The sequence below is a fragment of the Artibeus jamaicensis genome, unplaced genomic scaffold (assembly GCF_021234435.1).
Source record: "Artibeus jamaicensis isolate MK-2021 breed Jamaican fruit bat unplaced genomic scaffold, CSHL_Jam_final scaffold_1031, whole genome shotgun sequence".
Classification (NCBI taxonomy): Eukaryota; Metazoa; Chordata; class Mammalia; order Chiroptera; family Phyllostomidae; genus Artibeus; species Artibeus jamaicensis.
The window spans coordinates 6,333,056-6,353,171 of NW_026522026.1; the positions used below are offsets into that span (position 1 = coordinate 6,333,056).

Below are 20,116 nucleotides of genomic sequence, written 5' to 3' on the forward strand. Positions count from 1 at the left end.
TGAGTGTGGGTGTGTGTTGTGCAGGGTTAAGGGTTAGGTAACATTTATCCTTGAGGTTGAGGCTGAAAGGAAGCATGTTGGTTTGCAGACTGTCTCTGGGGAAGTGAAAGAGAAGTGGGGGTCCCCGCAAGAGGGTAAAGTGTGAGACCAGATAAGGGAGGCTGGGTCTGTCCAATGGCTTGACCAACTTGAGTGGAGGGATGAGTCTCAGGACTCAGATTTGCCAAGACTAGAGTGGAAGGCGAGTGCCTGATTATGATGACTGCACTTTATCCCATCAGAAGTAAAGATGAGCCACGTCATAGTTTGAAATCAGAGAATAACAGGGACAGCACTCTTAAAAGAGATCGAGTGTTTAAAACTCAGCCAGACAGGATAGCTGTTTTCAACCCATATAAAATAGGAATTTAGGTTAGGAAATCTCTGGGAAAACATATTCCACTGCAGTCTATGGTATCGTCACTGCTTCAATTTGAAGCCACCATAGCAGCCTTGCAAAGGACAGGAGCTGGCCTCTGTGGGTGCTGTGCGATAGTTGGGCTCAAAGGTCCTTCTGATCTGGCACAACTGTAGTGTGGGTTTGGCATGGTGATAGATGGTGGGAAACATGAGGGAAATCTCTGAGACATTTTTGCGCTGAGCTCAGTTTCACTTTTATGACCGTTACTTTCTTTTCCAGTTTGTTGAGAATATAATATCATCAATTTATGTTTATTTAATAACCTCATGTTCATAATCCAAAATAATCTGTGGGATCCTTATGGATCATGCTTTATTTGTAACCCCATATGCCTAGTTGGACACATAACAGCCAATCATTGTTGTCAGGGGAAAGCCCCAAAAGTCTAAATTCAGGATTGATTTAGAAAAACTGGCATGTGGCCTCATTCATATTCATCAGAGCTTTAATAGGAGAAACTTACATACACGGACAAAGCAGCTACTCCCAGTGGTGACAGGCCAGGAAAAATCCATGCCCCTCCCAGGATCGATCCCTTTTCCTAGGGGGTTAATAGTAAAACCAAGCACCCCTTGGTGGGTAGTCAGGTAGACCACCAGAAAGAACAATGCATGCCTAAGTTAACAAATAACATAAGGCAGTTATCACACTATATACATTCATTAACCTCCTTCCTGGAGCATGATGGCTAATTTTGGGCTGTATTATAGTTTTCAGGGTAGCCAGCCAAGCCTGAGGCTTCAGAGAGTTAAACAGAGAGTCCAACATTTCCCAGATGCCTTTGCTGCTGAAGCCATATTGCATCTCCGAGTTCCCTTATGAGTGTGTTGGCTTGAGCTGCCTTAAAAATTTTGAACTACTTACTCAAGTCCTTCTTGTTTCTGATGAACATTAAAGTAGGTAGTAGCAAAGAGCTACCAAAATGCTGGTTAGTGCTAGTCCAAGTGTCATTTTCCTTTAAACAGGCTCTGATGATTTCTGCTGCTTAACAAGAAACTTCAAGTCAGGGAGCAGCTTGTCCTCCTAGAGTTTCAGGTCAATCAGTGGTTTTTACTCTGGGTATCAACAGCTCTGTGCTGCATGCCCTTGTCTTTGGCTACGTGGGTTGACTGTGGTGAAATGGATTATGCTGCCCTCACTGCCTCTCCAGGTTTAATCAGTGCCCAGCAAGCACTATGTGAGCCTGTGACTTTGCCTTTGCCTTTTAATTGTTCAGGCTCTGGGGCTGCTGATGGTGCCGCTTTTGTGTGCTCACATCTTGACCGATCAGTTTTTAACTTAGAGCTTATGCTTCTTTGTAGGACGCCACAATTTGGAAGCCCGATTCATGCCAGACCTGCCGTTGCCATGGTGATATTGTTATCTGCAAACCTGCTGTGTGCAGAAACCCTCAGTGTGACTTTGAGAAGGTATGATAATGCTAACTATGTCCTAAATGTATTGGTAAAGTCAGTGAACAACAGTAGGGCTTTCGCATTTCTTTCAGCCATCTTGTTATGACATCTATCCCAAACTAATTGGAAGCTTTCTGAAATGCAGGAGAGAATTTTTGCATATCATATTTAAAAATAACTGAATTTCTGTTTATTGAGCATATAGATAGTTCTCTGGACCAGGACCCTAAGTTAAAAGTTTTACAGATGTTTTTCTATTCATTGATTCTATTCACAGATGTTATTCTATTCTATTCATTGTGGGATAGATATCTTTTTCTTTACTTTACAGATGAGCTAAGTGAAACCTAGACATTTTAAGCAACTTAACCATAATTATGCAATTAATAAACCAACTGCTGCTCAGAGATTTTTTCTGGGTCTGACAGTTGCCAAAGCCACTGATACTAACCACAGCATGTACAAGCCACTGAATGGATTGAAAGTCAGAATCGACTTTCTTTTTTGGTGTTTGTGGCTAATTTATTCAACTGTTTTCTTTTTAATTCCCAAATGATTTATCCTCTTTAGGATCAACTTCTTAAAGATGGTTTTCTAAAAACATTATTTGTTCTGGTTGCATTACCTTAAGAGGTGTTGACTCAGGAAATCTGCTCTTTGACCAAGTGTACGAGGAATAAATTCATCCTTTCCCTTGTTAAAAATGCTTAGTTTTTTCCTCTAAGTACACATCTATGTTGTTAGAGTATTTTTTCCAGGTGCTGACTCATTTCTTTTTAAGTGAGTCTATTAAAATTAAAAGGCTTAAGCTTCAAATTCAAACATTTGAAACTCCCTGGAGAAGACCAATTATTTTTTCTAAAAAAGCATTCTGTCAGTTTCACATGCACTCTTTATATTTTTAGTTTTCTTCCTCCCCTGACAATAATTAATCTTCAGCTTTTATACCATCTAGTGCTAATAAATTTCTGTTTGTTTCTAACTTTGGAGTGAAGGTTCTGTGCACTATTAATGTCTGACTCAGTTTCTGCAGGGGTATATTTCTGAGAAGCTGGTGTACATCACGTGTTGTTAAATTTGATAATATTTTGTGGTATATTATGGGGCTTCCTATTTTATGTAGTAAACACTCATAAAAGATCACTATGTAGCTTGCTGAGTAATTCGTGTCAAAATCTGAGCTGGTCATGTTAACAGCCATGACAGCATAAAAATGTGCCCTCTTTTACATCAGATGAATAATTGTGATATTGCAAAAAGAGCCCCGAATTAAATGTTATAAGACATAGAGTGTATTACTGAAAACAAAATGTGTTCTATACCAAGGGTCAGCTGACAGAATCCAGCCTGTATGAGCTGTGAACAAACAATGCTTTTTGCATTTTGAAATAGTTGGGAATGATCAACAGAGACAATATTTCATGATGTGAAAATATTAAGTTTCGGTGCCTATAAATAAAGTTTTATTGAAACGCAGACAGACTCATATGTTTATGGATTGCATTATAGTGACAAGGGTTGTGTAGTTGTGACGTAGACCAAAGCCTAAAGTATTTACTGTCTGGTCCTCTGCAGGAAAAGGTTCTAACTCTTGATCTATACCAAACATGATTTTATCCCTCTTCATTTGTTCCTCTCGTGATTTCTCGTCTCAAAAAATGGCAACTCCCTTCTTCCCCTTCTTCAGGCCAGAAAACAGCATCATCTCTACTCCCCACTTTCGTCCACATCCCACATCTAGGACATGAGGCACTCTGCCAGCTCTGCATGAAGCACTGCCTTATACATGCAACTTCTCTGCTCTTACTCTGGTTCTACCTGTTACCATCTTTTGCTTCATTCTTACAGTTACCTCTTAACCTACTTCACTGTTTCTGTATTTGCCTTTTCTACTATAGTCTTGCAATAGTAGCCAGGGTGAGCCTTTTGAAATTGAAGTTAGATCATGTTGCTTCTCTCCCTAAACCCCTCCAATGGCTTCTCTTCTCATGGTAACTCCTCACGGAGTCCTTTAAGGTACTCTTGTACCCTTTTCATTAACCAACTGTTCTCTCCCTTGCTCACTCCACTTTAGACATCATGCCTGCTTCCTGTTTGCTGGATATGCTGGGCATGCTTCTGCCATAGGGCCTTTGTGTTCTATGAGGAAAAACAACCTCTGTTTTTCTTCAAGACATACATATAGAACGACATAGGACTGGATGAAAGTAGGAAGGCAAAGGGAAGAACAAGGAGAGATGAATCCCATATTTATGACTTGATGACTAGTTGGTTAGCTGAGCCATCAACTGATATTGAGAATGTAGGAGAGTGAAGACCAGCAGCCCAACAGGGAGGGAAATGATGATTTCAGTTTGGGGCACGCTGAGTTTGAAGTATCCACAGAGAAGCCAGGTGGCTATTTCATAAAGACATGATGGAATATTACACAGCAGAAAGAAAGAACTCCTACCCTTTGCGACAGCATGGATGGATCTGGAGAGCATTATGCTAAGTGAAATAAGCCAGGCAATGAAAGACAGACACCATATGATCTCACCTTTAACTGGAACCTAATCAACAAAACAAATAAGCAAGCAAAATATAACCAGAGACATTGAAATTAAGAACAAACTGACAGTAACAGAAGGGAGGTGGGAGGGGATAATGGAGAGGAAAGGGAGAAGGGTTTTTAAGAACATCTGTAAAGGACACATGGAGAAAACCAAGGGGGTTTGGGATCAGAGGAGGGAGGTGGGGATGGCTGGGGGGGGTGGAGAGGTGAGGGAAAAATGGAAACAATTGTACTTGAACAATAATAAAAAGGTTTAAAAAAGATAGCTGGATATATGAGTGTAAAAAGCTCAGAGGTGGAAATAGGGTTGGAAAATATAACATAGATATAATTAGCATATAGACAGTAGTGTAAACTTGCAGAATCAATGAGCTCATCCAAAGAGATTGTGTGAAACAAAGAGTACAAAGCCTAGGATGGAATTTTGGGGAATACAATTATTTAAGGGAAGGTAAACATAAGAGAAGGAACCTAGGAAGATTAGAAGGACGTGACTAAGAGGTAAGAGGTAAGAAATGGTCAGAGAAGAGAATAATGTTATGGTAGCCAGGAGAATGGAGAGTTTCCAGGAGGAGTTTGTAGCAACTGTGTTGATTGCAGGTGAGCCAGTGAGTGGGAAAATCGCTTAATACAGTCCACTGGACTTGGCAGCATGTGGGCCACAGGGGACCACACTGAAGCCGGCATTGAGGATAACAGGGTGGCAGGAGTGGAAGCTATATCACAGAGGTTTGAGGAATGGATGAAGAGTGGGGAAAGGACAGACATAAAGGCTGCACTCTCAGGGAGCTTCACTGAGAATGGAAGAGAAAAGGGACATTAGGCAGACACCACTACCCCTGCGAAATTTCTGAACCTTCCATCCCCAACCACTGAGCCTCCTGTGTGTGCCATGGCACTTTGTGCTTACCCTTATTGCAGCACTTGACCAGACTACAAATGCCTGTTTGTCTGCTTCTCCCCCCAGACTCTTAGCTTTTTCAGAACAGGAACTTTGCCTTCTTTACTGTTGCAGCCCATTAAACAGCATGGTGTATGGCACACAGATGATGCTCAGTCAGTACTTGTAGGATGACCAAACAAGGGAAGGGTGAGGGTTTTGTTTTTGTTTTTGATATTAGTGTGAGAGATACACAACAACCTCAGGAAAGAAAGGGGAATGACCTAGAAGAAAGAGAGTAATTGAAGATATGGAAAGTGGGTTAGGAGGAGAGAGAGAATGAATTATTAAAAGGAGTAGTTTGGGAGAACAGAGTGTCTGGGGGTCAAGAACATGGTGTTAGGAAGACAGACTCACTCTCTATAAGTGGATGGAAAGAGCCACGGAAGGATACAGATAGAGTTAAATTTGTGGGTAAGAAGAGACACAGGATACTGAAGTACTTCATATTGAATGAGCTTATTTTTGTGAAGACTTTGAGGTTTTGTTGGGAGCTGGAGGAGAGTAGTGAATGTTAGCTGTCACTGAGAGGAGAAGGGGACCAACTGAAGTCCAGGTAAAGCATTTGTGGCTGGTATTATGGGCCCACAGAAGCAGGGGCCCATGAACCTGTGGGGGGTATCAAGCTGTATGATAGAATGACTTTCTCAGTAATGCTTCCCAACCAGGTGTAAGAGAGAATAAGGCAAATTGTGAAATAGGTGATTCTGCCATAGTGATGGAGAGAAAGAATAGAGGTGTGCTCTGGCTGGTGTGGCTCAGTGGACTGAGCACTGGCTTGCAAACAGAAAGGTTGAAAAGTTGCTGGTTCAGTTCCCAGTCAGGGCAGATGCTTGGGATTTGGGCCAGGTCCCCAATTAAGGGCATGCCAGAGGCAACAAGTTGGTATTTCTCTCACATGTCTGTGTTTCTCTCCCATCCCCTCTCTCTAAAAATAAAGAAAGAAAATCTTTTAAAAAATGAATAGAGTTGCGAAAAGTGTTAGGTATTGAGGATAACAAAGAGGAGAATGAGGCCAGCTGGGGGCCGAATGACTGCAAGGAAAATAAACACTCAACGATATTTTAAGAATGTGAGGTGAGTGGGAGTGAGGGTGAGAGAGAGAGCTAAAGGCTGGAGGGTTCAGATTCAGAGAGTTGAAAGTGCCTGGTATAGAATAATTTGGAGTGTGGACAGAACCTAAAATTGACCATGGCCATGGGCAACTCAAGTGAAATAGAGGTGAACAGTATTTAAATTGAGGTGGCTAAGAATATACAAGGATAGAATGTTAAACTACTCACTTCCATGGACATTCAAGTTGTCCAGAATTAATTTTAGAAATAGGGCAGCAAAGAACTGAGACTCAGGTGCCTAGTCTTTAGTGAGTGACTATGAAAGAGTGATCAGAAAATTGGTGAATGTTATAATTAGAGAGTATGAAGTCTAAGGAGGTTCCTTACCTGTGACAGTAAGGTTGGGACCAGATGACCCAGCCATAAGAAACTTTAACTTCAAGATCATGCAAGTATGTTCCAGAGCATTTGGGTTCTTTGTTTTAAGTAATAAAGTAGATCATAGAATGCTAGAAATACAGGAGGCCTTTAGAATTCACTTAGACTTTCTATTTTATAGACAAAGAAATAGACTTTTAGTGGTTTAGTCTCTTGCTCAAAGACACAGAGCTGGTAAGTGGCACAGCTGTGACAAGAACCTTAGTCCCTGGCTAATGACTCAATGTAATTTCTAATGTAGCTTTTAAGTTTTCCTTTGCATTTCTCAGCAGTATGCATTGTTATTCAAATCTGCTGTGGTATATTTCCATTAGCTCATGATCCAAGGTAACGAATCCCCATGTACACTAAGCTAAATTATTATTATTGCTAATGTGTTCCTATTATGTGTTTATTTTTTGCTCATGGATGGACTGGAAATACTCTAGTATCAATGGCAATTTTGATAGATAACGTATATATATATATGTGTATGAATGTATCTACCTATTCATTATGTAACCTATGTAATAGATTCTACTTCCATATCCTACGTCCACATTGAATAGCTAGCTAGATAGGGACAGAGAGAGAGAGAGAGACAGAGACAAAGTTATTTAGAACCTTGACTATTTAACCCACTTCTCTCTTGAAGATCTGAAAAATATTTAGGGATAGAGGACAACGTCATACAGAGGGACACTGTGTTAGTACATGGGACAGGATTCAGCTGCAAACCTCCATGCAGATAATAGTATTCACCTGATCAAGTCGTGAGAATTAAATTATATATACATATATATGCACACACCTATATGTATATACACATGTGCATATATACCCATATACATACATACATACATACACACACACACACACACACATATATATATATATATATATAATGTCTGTCCAGAAAAAGCCCAGGCATTGTTAATATAGCAAGAGTGGTTTGTGTGACATTGATGTAACCTGGCAGCCAAGGAGAGTGGACTGGAATGGGCACATGTGAACAATGACAACTTCACTGTACTAGTTAGTGGGGACGGTAGACACCATTGAGTGAGCACGTGTACTGTGTGACCCATCACATTCAAAATGACTGATGGGTAGAGCAACAAATCTGCATCAGATTTTGCATTAAGCTTGAACATTCCTCCATGGAAACTATTCATGTGATTCAGAAGGCTGCAGCTATGGGCAACTGGTGATTGGCAGCTTCATCATGACAACCTGTCTTCTCATGCATCACGTTTCGTGCAGAATTTTTTTGTGAAACATCAAATCACCCAAGGGACTCAGCCCCCCTACAGCCCAGATTTGGTGCCCTGGGACTTCTGGCTTTTCCTAAAACTAAAGTCACCTTTGAAAAGGAAGACATTTCAGACCATCGATGAGATTCAGGAAAATACGACAGGGCAGCTGATGGTGATGAGTAAACTGTGTGAGGTCCCAAGGTGCCTACTTTGAGAGGGACTGAGGCATCATTGTCCTTTGTACAATGTTTCTTGTATCTTGTATCTTCTTCAATGAATGTCTCTTTTTCATAGGTCATGGCTGGATACTTTCTGGACGGACCTCATGCATACACACATATACGTGGATATGCACAGGGGTGGGCAAAAGTAGGTTTGCAGTTGTGAGTGCACAAAATGCATAGTGTATTCTCGCATTATATATTTTTCAACACTCACAACTATAAACCTACTTTTGCACATATAAAAATGAGTGTTTGCATATATCTATATATATCTATATCTATATCTTTATATCTATATCTATATCTATACCCATATCTATATATGCACTTAGAAGAGTACCTGGCTATTTAAGTACTAAATGAGTGTTAACTACAATTATCAAATTATCATAATTATTTTTAGTTGGTTCATCTAGATCCTAGGCAAGTAATCTTGTCCAGCTCCCCTAACAATCTTCATTCATGCATCTCGCCCACGTGGCCACTTCCCAGCAGCTCCCAATGCAAAACCTGCAGGGGCAACAGGCTTATGTGTTCCACTCAGACTACAGGGCGCACGGCTGTGTGAGGATCTGTGCTTACGTAGCCAGAACTCCCTGGCTTTCCTTCTCTGAGCACCCACATGCAGAATTTTTTGCTCTTCTGTAGCTCCAAATCACCTTTCGTGTTCAACCAGAAGTTCTGTAGATAGACTCTTGATGGAGACCCCTCTGCAGCCACTCATGAACAAGGGACATCACATGTATGAAATGAGCTTTGAGGGTCAAACCTGAAAATCAGTTTTTATGTACAACAAAGAAAACTATCATATGTGGAATGTAACGAACCAAATGAGCTAACAAGCAAAATAGAGGCAGAGTTATAGATAGAGAGCAGGTTTACAGCTGTTGGGGGTGCTGGGTGGGGTGGGGTGGGGGAGGGTTGGGAGGATTGAGCAAAAAAGAAATAAAAGAGAAAAAACTCGTGGACATGGGCACCGGTGTGGTGATTGCTGGGGGAGGAAGTGGGGGGTGGTGGAGGGGAACGTGAGGGGATTAAAGGGTGGTGAGCAGACGTGACTTGGGGTACAGACTGCTTTGTAGAACTGTGCACCTGAAACCTATGTAATTTTGTTAACCAGTGTCACCCAATAAAGCCAATAAAAAGGAAAAAATGAAAGCTAATTTGGGGGCATATAATATCCTTCGAAATCTCTGATTCTACCTGCCCTTTATCCTGCTCTCTGTTTTCATGTTAGAATATAAGCAACACTTGGTTTATCTCGTTTCCTAGCTGAAAGAAACTCTTAGTGCAAATTAGGCAAGTGTAGTTTCTACAGTTTACTGTCTTAGTGGAAATTATACAAGTGTAGTTTTCTCTTGGGGTTCAGAGGCCACTTTACTGAAAAGTCATTAACGTTATATAGTACATAGAATTTTATAAGATCTCATGTCTTATGTTTCTCCTTTATAAAGCAAGTAGGAAGAATGTGATGCTTACCGTTACTGGTGTATTTACCTGTTTTATGGATTAACAGTTGTAAAATCTTAACTCCCATTTCTCACCCACTCTTGTGAACGCAGTTATGTAAAATTACAATTCTCTTGTAGGCACCATTTTTTAAATAGATGCAGCCCAAAATAACAAGGAAACATTAACACATACACACTTTTTTTATTCTAGAAGCTGAATTCTCTGTAGACTTTTATTCTGTGAACAAGTTATAATTTCATGGTTAATGCAATATTTCCTTCCATTTTTGACCAAAATAACTAATTGCCTGTTCTGCCACATCTCTAGATTTGAGGAAATGCTAAGATATATATATATATGACAAATCAGAGGATCTAGTAGGAGAATCACTGGCCCCAAGGACAAACATTAGCTCTTTGCTTCATAGTTTTAATAACGGATTCTTCACTGTGGTAAATGGATGGTTAGTGAATGTGACAACTTCCCAGTAAATCCTGGGATATCGCATGGGATCGGATTCCCTCGACGGTATCTGATCTTGTTCGGAGACAGAGTTGCAATTATAGAAGCCTTGAAAAACAATGTAGATATTTACTGGGGCCCGTGAATTCTGCCCAGCTCCCCACAGTACAGATGATACCTCAACAATGCTGTTTCCTCTCCTGGCTTTGTCCTTCAGTCTGTTGCCTTGCTACTCTGCATCCCAGACAAAGGTGAACCTCAGAATCTCAGCTCCCCGCTGCCGACTGCATCCAGCCTCCACCGGATACCTGGAAAACCTGCCGGCTCTGTGGCCACCCCTCACACCTCCCCAAGTCAAGATAATAGTTCCTTCTCTCACCTCCACTGTTGTTCTTGTGTGACACTCAGATGAAGCATTTCTAGTGAATAGAATTCTTCACTTCATTGCATGTGAAAAGATGTAGACAATTTTCAAAAAAAAATTACTTCCACAAGGGGATTCGTTTTATCTTTGAGAAAAGCTCCTCTTGACAGAGAGAATCCTTTTTGTTGGTTTATTTGGTTTATCTTGTCTGTTGTCAACTGTGGAAACTTAGGAGATTTAGTAGATCCGAGATGGCTTGGGGCGGGATGAAGCGCCATGACTGTTCGCTGTCGCTGTTTTACACTGAGCTGTTTTAAATGCTCAGGGAGAAGCGCTTCAGATAGCTGCCAACCAGTGCTGCCCCGAGTGTGTGTCGATGGTGCGAGGATCTTGCCGCCATGAAGAGAAAATCCATGCGGTAAGTGTCTTCTGACCTGTGGATGGTTCTCTGTCTGTAGGTCATCGACAAGGGAAAGCCGAATGCTAACCTTGTGTTGACAAGAGAGGTGTTTTTTTTTTGTTGTCCGGGTGTGGAGGACTGGAAGCTCATTTGACTTTCCATAGGCATTTGGGTTTCATGAATGAGATGAAAACCATCCCATTCATTCCATAGGCCCCATTTAAATATTTGTAGACTGAATTTGTGTCTGTATAAAGGGTGGTGTGAGAATGTTGATGTTGAAGAAGTTATGGTGCTAAATAATAAAAGGGCCAACTCGTCTTTGTATACCACATACAATTTTTTCATTTGATGGTTACAGGCAGTCCTGGGTGGGTGAGTGGAACAGATGTTATTCCCATGCCCAAGGTCATATTGCTAATAAGTGGTGTGACCTGGCCTAGAACCCTGGTCTTCGTACTCCTACCTCAGGGCTCTTTCCCTTAGGGCAGTTTCTAAACTTGAGGACTATTGACATTTTCAGCTTTGTTGTGGGGGCTGCTGTAGGCATTGTAAAAAATTTAGCAGCATCCCTGGCCCCTACCCACCCACCAGATGCTAGTAGCACCGCCCCCGCCCCCCAGTGCTAATGACCAGAAGTGCCTGCAGGCCACACTCCCCCAGGGGGTCAGAAAGCTCACCGCTTCCTGTCGGACTCACGGCACTAGAAATTGGTCCTGGAGCTCCTCGTACTTTCTCATTTCAGATCTGTTAGGATTAATTTTGACGTATTAAATACTGACTTCAAAATGCTATTGCAAGGTTTGGAACAGAAGTTATGAAAACACAATGGACACAGTTCATCTTTACTCAAAATACCTAAATGTTCCCTGGAGGCAGCAGGGGAAGTTGGCAGTGATGGAAAGCGGCCCTTTGCTTTAATCGGCACCTTCCACCTGACACAAGACTCTCTCTGAGTTGGTGTCTCTCTCCATCCAGGAGAGGGCACGGCTTCGCAGGATTTGGTAACACGTTCTCCCGGCAGCTGTTCAGTGTGTGCGCCCAAAACTCCGTGAGCACAGTGCGCTTTCCCTGTGGGGCAGGGTTGTCTCACCTGAGCCTCTGTCTCCTAATTACCCGAGGAAGCCACTCTTTCACTTCTGCAGTGCGCTGCTTGAAAGGCACCCCAGCAGGGTCTGTGTCGGGAACGTCTCCATACCCACGTATCACCCTGTGCTGCTCCATTCAGTCTGTGCCATGTTGGGTGACGTAAGCTTTCAGCCCCGCAGAAGAAGATCCCCTGTGAAATGGGAGGTACAGCAGCAGGGCAGATGGGTGACAGATGATGTTGGTTCATAATGATTGGAATAGATGTGTGGTTCAAGGTCAAAATCACCAAGCTGAACCACTCAAGTGTAGGAACACATGGGATCAAAATAAGATCAGGGTCTGGGGGAAAGCAGAGATTAACCAATTTTTTGCATGGATGGCTCTAATAGCACAGCATGTGCTCTCTCATGTTGTATTTCTGCACATGTGCAACCTTCCTGTCTTGATATAAGAGGCCCGAGAACACTGGCATTTTCCATATCTTTAGAATGACCTTCCTTGCCTCCCACGTAAGCTGGACTTAGCATTGAACTTTCCCTAGAGTAGGTGCTCAAGAAACATCGATGACCAGAGGACTCAAACAATGAGTAAACTCCTTTTCCGACTTCTTCATGTACTTGTTGCCAGGGCACATTGGTCATTGACCAAGTGCCTGTGCGGTTGGGCACCTTCAGGACCACAGACCTGCTGATGGGTTGGCTAGAAATCCGCTGGGCCTCCTTTTTCTGGGATAGTTCAGAAAGTCTTTCTTCTGCCCGCCTTCCTTGCGGTTCACCCTTTCTGCTGTAGCACAGCACGTGGAGAGCTCTAAACTGGGTAAGAATGTATCTGTGCATCGTTTTCCCCTATGCAGCTTTCAACACTCCCATGACACTCCCTCGGAAAATGTTACAATTACATTTCTGGTGTTTGAAGTAACTGAGAAAAGAGCTTTGTTTAAGAAATGAGAGTTTGAAAGAAAAAATCTCTAGTGGTCAGCTTCTTCAAATGGAGATAGAAAAATGATTTATGTTTAAGTCAAGATAAAAATCTTCTAATTTTAGTATTAATAAAGTTAAACTGCTCATGTGTCTAGTCTTCCCGTTGTTCCTTTACTCCCTTCTTCTTCACTTCCTCTAGATTTTTACCAAATCCTTTCTAATGTTATTTATTTTCTTGAGTGTGTTCAGTGCTTATCTGGGTTTGCTCTGTGTCTCATCTGTCACTTGTATTACAGGTTTTCTTGCTGAATCTTGGAGCCCCGTAAAAGAATTTGTTTTTTCACCCTTTCAGCTTGCTTGCAAAGCAGTTTCCAGAGCATGTTCCTCTCCCCTGAAGCCTCAGGAACCCTCTCTAGCCTCTGGCTTGCATCCCATAGGGCAGGCGGTGGAGACCCTCTCAGGGGCTGTACAACGGGGACTTTGCGGCTGTGACCTGAAGTGGAAGCTTTCCCCTACGGGAGCTTTAGAAGGGGAGTGAATACAGAGGGCGTGTGGCAGGAGGGGCCTCAGTGGCAATGCCCCCAGAGGGTAGGGTTGAAACAAAGTCCAGGATGGTAGCGCTCGGTCAGCATGAGGAGGCCGTGCCCCAAGAAAGCAGCCTTGCCTCCCTGCGGGGTGGGCGGCCTCTCCTGCAGCTGGCCTTCCAGCAAGTCAGGACAAGTCCCAGCATTTTCTCTCGAGTGAGGAAAACACTCGAGGCTTTTGGTTGACTTCAGGGTATTTGACAGTTTTATGTGGGCTTATTATAGCCAGTGTTTGGGGGACTGTTTCATCCATGATGTTCCCAAAGCTATCCTCTCACATTAGCATTTGGATCTCTGCCTAGTCTTGCCAACCAGACAGGGAGACAAGCCTGAAATATGTTTTCCTAAAGAGTATTGAGTGCTTTCCCCCTGCTCTTCTCCCCACAAATTAGCTCATGAAAGGGTGGGGAAAGGGCCATTAATCCCCTTTCTTTTCCTCTGCACTAATTTAATACCAGCTGCAGATAATGTCATGTCTGAGAAGGTAATGCTGGAAGATTCACTCAAAAAGAAAGTGGCAGGTGGTAACACCCTGGTGCCCACATCTAACTGAATAGAGGAACGTGGAGGGAGAGGTCTTCTTGCTTTGCTTGTCTGTGAGGCTAAAAGGAGAACTAATTTATGTGTGTGGGGACAGGCATGAATATTGAATTCTGCAGCCTTGTTCCCTGAACCCAGAGGGTGTAATTATAATACACACTGAACATTCCCAGATACTTAGTATTCTACCTCTATAACTTCATCACGGGAAGAAATCATATGAAGAAAAATTATTTTGTTGTTCTGTCACTAAGCCAGGTAAATACTTTATGATCTTATCTTTCCTTTGGACTTATGTCAACAGCCAAACCAACTTGTTAGTGGCTGTGTAGAAGAATATATTTAAAATGTTGTCTGCAGAATGTGCTTTTCACCCAGTGTCAAAAGCCCATGTTTTCTGAAAGTGTTAACGAGGTTCTGATGGCATCGCTAAACTCGGGTCTCGCGGAGCGTTGCATTGTATAGCTGTTATTCTTTGATTTTACAATGTTCTCTTTGCTGTGACAGTGTTTATAAAAAACCAGGCTTTTGTAAATAGTCATGTAGAGCGCTGATGCTTTATATATGATATATTCACGTCTGCTGAACCCCTTGGTCTGTAGGGTTTTTTTTTGGTGAGAGGGGTGTCACCATCTTGGAGGGAGGAGGAGGAGATGAAAAAGGAGGGGCCTTAGGTGACTTGTCCCCGAGTTAGAAGGGGGAGTGATTCCTTCACTCTGCACTTTGGGTCGGTCACCATCTGGAGCTCATTCTGAGGCTTTGACATCAAGCGGTGCAGGCTACCTGCCGAATGTCCATTATTCCCATAATTCTCCTGCTTACTGTGAAGGGAGAATCCCATGCTTAATTTTATGTCTCTTGAGTAAGATAATAAACTTACATCATTAGAGACTCTGAAGCTACTGAAGAGGTTAGCTACCACAGCCCTCTCATTTTACAGATGAAATTATTTTAGTGATTGACAGATGGTTATTATAATTAATTTTGTGGTCTCTGAAAGGTGGTGTGATTGCAAATGTTTAAGAAATGACAGTCGTTGTGAGTAGTAAAAAAAAGCTCTTGTTTTAATGAAGTGAAATGTCGAGATGTTTAGAAGCAATCTCCTAATTTGTAATATAATAGGGAAGTTCACTTCAAGCTGTTTTATATCTTTAAATTTTACTGTACTTAAGATATATAAATGATTCATCAGATATTTTAAACAGTAGTTTGCTCTCTGGTGACAAGAGTAAAAATATGTTGATTGATGAAAATTTCAAAAATAGAAGAGTATACAAAAGCAAAGAAAAAAATCCACTAGTAATCCCCAAGTTCTAAAAACCACTGTGACTGTTCATTCACTTTTGAGGGGGGTGGCAGTGGGGAGGAACAGAGACATAGATAGATGGATAGAGACACATGTTTTTACATAGTTGTAATTATGTTGTATATAGAGTTTATATCTTGCTTTTTAAATAGAATATTATGTTGTAAATAACTCCCCAGCATACTCTTGGAGAAGATGATTTCCTATCAGTAGGCTTTTGGGTAGCTTCCAGTCTTCACTAAAATGTTTCCAATTTTGCTGTAAAGAACAGCGAAATGGAATGTCTTGTATTGAAACTTTTCTGTGTATCACTGACCGTTTTCTTTATACAACTTCTTAAAAGTGAGAATAGTAGGTGAAAGCATCTGAGTGTTTTGAGTACTGAAGCTGTGACATCTGTGGTAGCTATAAATCCATCTGCAGTTGCCTGTGTCTGATGACAAACCCGGTTGGAATGTCATGGGCCACGTGTCCCCTCCCCGCACCAGCTGCGTTATTCCAGGTGCCACAGCAAGGAGGGCCTGGGGTAGGAGAGTCTCACTGCACTGCAACTTCACCAACACTCAGCCACGATGCACTTGAACTCTTCCCACACCTGAATTTAAATATTTTCTATTTTTTATTTTAATTAATATTTTTTTTAATTTAGAGAGTTGAATATTCTATAATCTTATTGCCATATTTTTCCATTGAAATTTTTATTGCTTGCCAGTACTTGTATATATCAGCTTCATTCTAATTAATATAATTTGCAATCTGTAGTTTGTCATTTTCTCTTATTTGTTTATAATGTATTTTGACAGCCTTTTTAAGTTTTAATTGATCCGAACCTATCAATTTTTCTCTTATAGTTTCTTCCTATGCTTTTTGCTTAAGCCTTTCAAAGTATAAAGGTCAGTTGCCTCCTATTAGTAGTTGTAGGCTTGCCCATGTATATGCTCTCTAAGTTCGAAACTTTTGCATTTAATTGAAGCAGAAGTACACATCGGTGGGAGAGGACTTGGGCATGCATGTCCATTCCTACAATCACAGTGAGCACATAGGCGTGAAGAAGTGGAAGGCTGGCCGTGAACTCATGAGATGGGAATTGGGGAGAGAACTGAGCTCCTTCTACTGGCCACCCCCTTGCTGGCTCTTTAGTAAGCTACCTCAAAGCTGAGATTTAGAAAGGTTAAGTCACTCACCTCCAGTCCCCAAAGCAGGCAGGGCTGAGCTGGGGTCCAAGGACGTGCAGGTGTCCAAGAGAATCCTTGGTTGGTCTGACTCAGCGCGTTACTTGAATTACTGTCTTCTTGTGTCCCCAGTAAGTCCACTTAGAGGAAAGTAATCTTCATGACAATAAGGTGAGAGCTTGGTTCCCCAATAGTAAAAGCACTGTGACTGCCTATTATTATCCCTGCTGCCACAGCAGCGCTGGTTACTCTCCTACCCCAGACCCCCCTCACTGTGGCACCTGGAATAACGTAGCTGGTGCGGGGAGGGGGCACATGGCCCATGACATTCCAACTGGGTTTGTCATCAGACACAGGCAACTGCAGATGGATTTATAGCTACCACAGATGTCACAGCTTCAGTACTCAAAACACTCAGATGCTTTCACCTACTATTCTCACTTTTAAGAAGTTGTATAAAGAAAACGGTCAATGATACACAGAAAAGTTTCAATACAAGACATTCCATTTGGAGTACTTGCACCCAGGCAGCGATTTGCAGAATAAAGAGATGCTGCTTTGTTTAGGTTAGACAGAGTTCTTTTGTGTTTGAGAGGTGAATAATGAATTATTCTGGACACTGGCTTGTGGAGAAGCAAGGGGACTTTATTTCCTATGCTTCTCAGGGACACAGTCGTAATCCCCAGATTGTGGTAGGTGATGGAGCACCTGGAATGTGTGATCTTTTTAATAGCAGCCCATAGTGATTGTACTGAATCAGATATCATCATATCCTACAATTAACAGAGGCAAAGAAAAGAAGGTGCCAATATTTAACAAAATGTTATAGGAGGAAAAGTTATTTATTAAGCTTATTAATTAAAACTTATTTATTAAAACTTATTTATTAAATTTTCCTCTATGTCTTCTAAAAGACCACCATTTTTCCATTCTGCCACTGAAAACATATTTTGACAGCTATTTCTCCAAACAGTCAACATATTGGTAGCTTTTTATATTTGGGGTTGACTTCCTCTTACTCTGCATCATATCTGGGAGTGACTCATTTAGATGTTTTTGTCCTCAGTAAATCATATAATAACGCAGCACAGGGATCTGTTAGACTGCTGATACAATGTTAGCTTCGGGAACCTTGCATCCCAGTTTAAGGTGGACTGGGGAACCTTGCATCCCAGTTTAAGGTGGATTGGGGACATTCTCCCAGGGTGTGAATGAGCTGGCTCTGCAGTTTGTGTGAGAACTGGTTGGAACAGGTGCCTCCTGCTGGCTGTCATGGTTGCCCAGGACCATGAGATCATTGGGACAGAGGAGGGAGGGAGCAGGCAGAGGGTGGGGAGAGGGCTGGGGGATTGAGAGAAAGAATAGGAATAAATGTGGGAATTAATCAGGGTGAAAAAAGAACGAAAGGAAGGGGGAGGAAGAAAGGGAGGAAAGAAATAAAGGGAGGGTGGGAGGAAGGAAGGAAGGAATGGAGGAAAGAGATCAGAATGAGAACTATTGAAAATAATATAACCTAATAAAAAATTAAGTCCATGTATGTGTACATGTGTGCATTTCACTTTGGGCTTTATAGAATTTCTTAAATGATGGAGTTGGGATATTTTCTTTTTGTGGTTTTCTGAAATTTTCAAATCTGAATCTTAGGGTAATAAAAACAAACAGCAGTCGGATTTTAGACTTGGAATATTGCAAGCCCTGGTTTCAGTCCTGTAGGCCGAGAGCATTCTTCCACCTTTCCTGAGCTCTGTCCATCGTTTAAGAAGGTTGGTTTGTGTTTGACCAAATGAAAGCCCATATCCTGACAATAACCTTTCTCTTTTTTTCCCTAACACCCAGCATGGGACCGAGTGGGCCGCCTCCCAGTGTAGTGTGTGTTCCTGCACTCAAGGGGAGGTCCGATGCAGCCCCCAGCCGTGCCCACCGCTGTCGTGTGGACACCAGGAGCTGGAATTCATCCCTGAAGGCAGCTGCTGCCCCATCTGTGTGGGCCCTGGGAGTGAGTACCAGTTGTAGAAAGACTCTCTCTTTGCCTTTCAGGTTCAGCTGGTGACATCCCAGCTCTTTTCTTTCATATTCAATGTGGTTCAAAGATCCCCAACCACATTTCTTATTAGAACAAGACTTAGCCTTGCACTTGGCAGGAGGGGATATTGCAGAGAGTGAGATTGGAAGACATCCTTAAGCTCCATTTCAAACTCAGGATTCTGCAAGTCTCTGATTTATCTGTTTTGCCTTGGCCGAGTACATCCCTCTGCATTCATAGCTCCTGAGCAGGCAGGGAGGAGGGACAAGATCCTCTGATGTGATTCCACAAGGCCACCTCCTGCCTCTTGGCAGAGGGAAGAATGAACAAATCACTTCTGCATGTAGTACTACTGGCACTTACCCCGCTGCCGGTCTGTGAGATGACACAACACTTTCCCTTAGACACACCCAGCAGGAAGCAGGTATTTCATTTGTCTTGACTGTACCTCCACTGGGGAGATTGTGCCTGCCTACAAAACAAAGCCCACTTAGGCAGGCCAGGGCCCACTTCCAGGTCCTCTCCTTGGAACTCACTCTTGGTCTAAGTTCCCTTTTATTACATTTACAAATACGCAGCTGCTTCCATGTATATAACTAAGTAGTACACACTTCACAATAAACACGAATTATTGTCATTGCTGCATTGTTCTATCCTGGCATATAATAGCTAAAATTATTCCTTTACCTAGTGGTACCTGTAAGCTATACTCTATTCTTGCTTTTTTTTCCCTTTAAAAAGACGCCTGGTTTCTTTTTGATCCAGTTATTCCATTTCTGGTGATCTCTTATCTTGGATGACCATTCCAAGGGTTAAAAACTGTCTCAGGAAATGATGGAAGTGGGATGCTTGCCTCTTGCATTTCAGATGTCACTCACCAGGAAAGGACTGGAACTGCCTGAGGTCAACTAACCCAGCAAATAAAAATACTTGAACAACAGAGTTTAGGGGTGGAGTGGGGAGTAGCCATCTGAGTTTGTGGGATCCTGCCTTATGTTTTAGGAGGCTTTGTTGCTGGCTCTCCATGAGAACAAGACACTGACAGCACTTTGCCTGGAGAGATTGGAGGATCAGCCAGAGCCAACTCCATAATTTTCTGGGTGGCGTGTAAATTGAAGAAGTGCAGGGCTCCTTGTGCAAAAAGCCAGGGGTTGGGGGATGCTTTTTTTCCCCTTCTGTGGTCTTTCTAAGCCTGTCATGTTTTGAATCTACTATTTAATATCATGTTCCCTCAGGAATGGAGATACTTGCTGGGTGGGCGGAGACCTCCATGGGCTCCTGGAACCCCACCCTGCCACTTGGTGCTTAGGTCACATGCACGCCCCTGGTGCCTTGCCCAGGTCCTGGCTGAAGTAGAGGGTGGCAACATTCACTGGGCGTGGGCTTGGGAGCAGGAGGCTGAGAACCCATCCCAGAAAGGCAAGGAAGCAGTGGGAGGTGGTACGGTGCCCAGGCTGAGGCCCGAAGCCCCCAGTACATGCTATATTGTCTCATTGGATTTCAC

The 20,116-nt window shown here is 42.4% G+C and overlaps 1 protein-coding gene across 3 annotated transcripts in view; it reads left to right on the top strand.

Annotated features, from left to right (window-relative positions):
- FRAS1 (Fraser extracellular matrix complex subunit 1) overlaps positions 1-20,116 on the top strand; it is a 420,604-nt gene that overhangs the window by 151,884 nt on the left and 248,604 nt on the right. For all 3 annotated transcript variants that reach the window (XM_037147065.2, XM_053655681.1, XM_053655680.1), the window contains 3 exons: positions 1,762-1,869; positions 10,904-10,996; positions 18,426-18,585. In XM_037147065.2, the coding sequence (XP_037002960.2) occupies positions 1,762-1,869; positions 10,904-10,996; positions 18,426-18,585 (361 nt within the window). The remainder of the gene's footprint in view (positions 1-1,761; positions 1,870-10,903; positions 10,997-18,425; positions 18,586-20,116) is intronic.